General features: G+C 38.1%; 1 protein-coding gene across 1 annotated transcript in view; it reads right to left on the reverse strand.

The window, feature by feature from the left end:
• LOC107666137 (fibroblast growth factor receptor like 1) overlaps positions 1 to 4,479 on the reverse strand; it is a 92,352-nt gene that overhangs the window by 41,915 nt on the left and 45,958 nt on the right. The window contains exon 3 of the mRNA XM_016457304.1: positions 659 to 931. Within this exon, the coding sequence (XP_016312790.1) occupies positions 659 to 931 (273 nt within the window). The remainder of the gene's footprint in view (positions 1 to 658; positions 932 to 4,479) is intronic.

A 4,479-nucleotide genomic window follows, 5' to 3' on the forward strand; every position in this document is an offset into this window, starting at 1 on the left:
CGCCGGACAGAGACTGAGACGGTGCCGCTGCATGTCGTGCCAAACCTCTCACGGCAGGCACGGCATTAGCTTGAGATCGTTTTTTTGAGATCGGCCTTTTTAGAGACCGCCGATCAATCATCCCAAAGCGATTATCGGCCGATAGTGATTGGTAGCCGATCAATCGGAGCACCCCTAGTGCTTTCTAAGCTATATATATTCCATTCAGAATTTGTATAAAAACTTTGGTTTCATGCTTAGAGGACCAAAGGCCAAGAACACGCTCAGTGGTTTGATTCTGGAACCGGGCCTGACGTAGATACATGTATTTACAGCTGGATAATGAAAGGTGTGTAATCTGGGTCTGTATAGAAGGTGTTTATTGTGTTTGAACTGGTTTTGCACAATTGCTCGAGGATCGTGCTGAGAGTGACGAAGGGCTGTGAAGAAAAGGTTGTGTGAAAAGCCTTTTGGATATGGAGATGTCCTGGCATTTTTTATGCAAATTACTAACCTTGAACACGTGGTCACTCATTTAGAATACTCTCAATTCAGTAATATTAGAACAAGGTTAAGAACATGTTGCGAATTTGGTAGAAGTTATCCAAGCAATTATTAGTGCATGAAACCCACTGTTGTCAAGATAAGCAGTCATTTTGAGAGGTTTCGTAAAACTTACCGATGACGATGAGGGTGTAGTTAATGTTGACGCTACCAAAACCATTGGTGGCTTTACAAATGAAAGTCCCAGCATCCTCTGCCTCCACCTCTTTAATGCGGAGGGTTTGCTGAAGGACCCTGAAGCGCATCCAACCGCTGTGGATGTTTCGACCGTCTTTGGTCCACATGATGAGGGGTGGCGGATCGCCCTCCACAGGACACTGAAGTTTCATGGTACGTCCAATTCTGACGGTCTGTCGGTGAGCTACCTTCTCTGCTACACGTGGAGGACCTACAGAGAACAAGATAATGATAATAATTGTCATTATAGAGCATCTGAAAATACATGAAAACGCTGTTTTTCTACACATTTCTACAATTGTCCTCCTCCCTGTGAAATTACTGGCAAAAATGTTAGCTGATGAAACAAAATGTCGAGTTGAAAAAGTATGGACTGAGCTGTAGCCTTGAGATTGGAAAGTGACCATTAAATCAAAATTGACAATCTCTCCTCATCTTGTCACTCACATGAAATGACCGAGAAAAGAGCAAACAACAACACTTTCTACAATCCAGTCAATTCCTGATGGACAAAATCAAGTGTCGCCCTACTTTCTTTTTGTTTGAGAAGCCATTTCAAAAATAGGAAAAAAAGTCAGCCGCAATACCTGCTCTAAGCTTTTCTGTTCTAAAAAAAATCCTCAATCGTATTCAACAGTTCACTATGCTGGAGTCTTGTATACTGGCTGTTGCACTGAAGTAAAATGAAAGCTTCAGTGCATTCAACTAAGACGAGAGATTAGACAAAGCTTTCAGGAGTCTTGGCCTGGCTGAGCAGAGTGAGGCTTCCCCCTCACGCACAGGCCTGCTTACTCTCGTTAAAAGACCCAATGCAGGAAATTGATAGTGTCACTGTGTTTATGTCTGTGGGGAAATTGTAACCGCAGTCCCCTGTCAGCCAGCCATGTCTTGCTGGCGTACTCTGCTACTGGACTGCACTGTTTGTGTGCACCTCAGTTGGTGGCTCCTCCGAGGTTAGAAAGGTCAGAGTCTGAATAAACTGTCCATGCTCGTTCCTCTCAAAGCTGTGCGAGTCACTCTAATAGCTGTTTACGTAAGGCTAATGCCAGATATTGGATCCATTTAGCTGCCACAAAACCGGGCTTAAGAAGATCTTGTGGTGAAACGTTTGAGAAACAGATTTCCACATGCAGTCATAACGCATGAAGGATATTACGTTTTAGATCTTTTCTCTAAGCCATCACTCGGATAAATGAAGAGGAAGAGTGTTTTATCTCACTGTCAGACGTCAGTCCAACACTTAATCATTTCCAAATCCATCTCAACAAATTAAATCCTCAATCTGATGAAAGAGATCCTCTGAATGACAGTGGATGAGTCTGAAAAAAACATTAGGAAGTCGTCTGAAGCCATATGTCAGGTTAATATGAGGAACAGATCAAAATCAGCGGGTATGGTGTAGACGCGATGTAACTGAAGGTTGTTCGCCACATTAGTAACATATGTGACCATGGACCACAAAACCAGTCATAAGGGTCAATTTTTTGAAATTGAGATTTATTTAAAAAAGCGGAATAAATAAGCTTTCCATAAATAAGCTTTGTTGTTGTTGTTGTTGTTAGGATAGGACAATATTTGTCCGAGATACAACTATTTTCGAATCTGGAATCTGAGGCCGGGTGCAAAAAAAATCAAAATATTGAGAAAATCATCTTTAAAGTTTATGGTAGGAAATTTACAAAATATCTTCAAGGAACATGATCTTTACTTAATATCCTAATGATTTTTGGCATAAAAGAAAAATCGATCATTTTGACCCATACAATGTATTGTTGGCTATTGCTACAAATATACCCCAGCGACTTAACACTGCTTTTGTGGTCCAGGGTCACATATATCATCTATTTTAAAATGTTCTCAAACATGGCAGAGACAATCGTATTCACAATTGGTGTAGACAATTGTATTACTGTTTTAAGTATTTTTTAATTCAACCGTTACAAAAAGTTTTTGTAATGATGCAAGTCGAATTTTTTTGTCATGAATGTTTTTGCTTGCAATTAACATGACTAGTTTACTGAAACATAGGCATTACTACACAGCTATGTAAAATGTAGGCTAACAGGTTTCCTTCTGATATATCTGCTGTAATGACAAAGTTGTGTGTTAGTGTGTTGCACCAGTTAGTGCCATCTCAGTGCTGGTAGCATCTGGTGAAGAACCTTTGCCAAAATAATGTGCGGAAGGAGAGAGAGTCCATAGATTGAAACAAGCAACTAACATAATTAAAATTAAAATAATTAACCTTTCAGGATTCTTGAAGTTTTAAGAACTGATTGTTTTTACTCTTTTCATCAAATTAATTTAAAAGATTTTTCCAATTGTTTGTGATTACTGGATTTTTTTTTTTAAAGGATTATGGGTTTTTTAAATATATATTTTTTACTCAATTTCTACGCAATAAAACATTTTAGAGATTGGCCTAGCTAGAAAATGTATATTCAGTGTATATTAATTTGACATGACTTTTCCAGGCTTAGAAATCAAAGTCGAAAATTTTAAATTAGGCCTCGTCATATATACTGGCTTTTCAAGACAAAACCTGCAAACCCTGTTTTCTCAAAAAACAGTTGAGGTGATTGATTAAAATAATAAATATCTTGTTCTATTTTTATAACTATTTTTTTTATTATTTTATTTTAAAACATTTTAAATCATTTTCAAACATCTTTAGCACAGGATAGGTGGATTGGATAGAAGAGAACTATTCAGGGCAGTATATGCAGTATTTTTCTGCATTCCACCAAAGAATAATTAATTTTTGTAGCTATGTATTTTTATCTTTGATGGTTATTTTTTTATTGTTCGTTAACAGGTTTACAAAAGGTTTTCTTCACAAAAATATTTCAAAGAAAACAGTTCAAGAAGCTGGAAAGTATAAAAACAATGTAATTTAACTCCATAAATTAATGAACACACTTTTGCTGGAAACTATGGCATACTACACAAAACATTACTCCATACTGGTTTTCAACAAACTTTTAAAGGAGCTTTCAAGACTATTTCAGCCAATCTGGTTAACGAGCTAGATGTGATTGCAACAACAACATAGAATACATCACAGAAAATCAAACGTTTAAGGAACTTGTGAGCCATAAAAATGATTCTTAAGCACAATTTTCAGATTTCAGAGCTCTAGCATTGAGAAGATTACCAGTATTACTTGCAATATAGTGTAGAGCCCGACCGATATATAGTTTTGCCGATATTATCGGCCGATATGAGCCTGTCACCGATATATCGGTATCGGCGAATATGCTGCCGATATGACATTTTTTTTACAGAACATAACGCAGATAAAATGCTTGAAATGGTGCAATTACTTAGTTTGCTCCATTGTTTGCTACTGGCGACCTGGATGAAACGCTTTAAAGCTTAAGTCTATGGAAAACTATTGAAACTTTGAACGGCCATATCTCCGTAACGGCGTGGCGAATCCGCAGCAAATTCGGGGGATCCCTTCAGCTCGAGGAACCCTCTCGAACGCAAATCGAGTGTACGTCTAGAGGCCCGCTTTCGAATGAGACCACCCCCGCATCGATAGCCCCCGGGGTTCGGGAGTTACGGGTGTGCACTGATGTCAGACTCATTTCGGATTATAAAGTTTGTTAAATTGTTAAATGCCCTGCCTCCATTATGTGTCTTTGTCACGTCATTATAAGTGTTTGATCACCACATTTGATTGATCATTGCAAAAAATGTGTTTATGTATATATATTCTGTTTATGTATATACTGTATTCTATATATAGTACCAGTC

Source organism: Sinocyclocheilus anshuiensis, unplaced genomic scaffold (assembly GCF_001515605.1).
Source record: "Sinocyclocheilus anshuiensis isolate Anshui unplaced genomic scaffold, SAMN03320099.WGS_v1.1 scaffold489, whole genome shotgun sequence".
Classification (NCBI taxonomy): Eukaryota; Metazoa; Chordata; class Actinopteri; order Cypriniformes; family Cyprinidae; genus Sinocyclocheilus; species Sinocyclocheilus anshuiensis.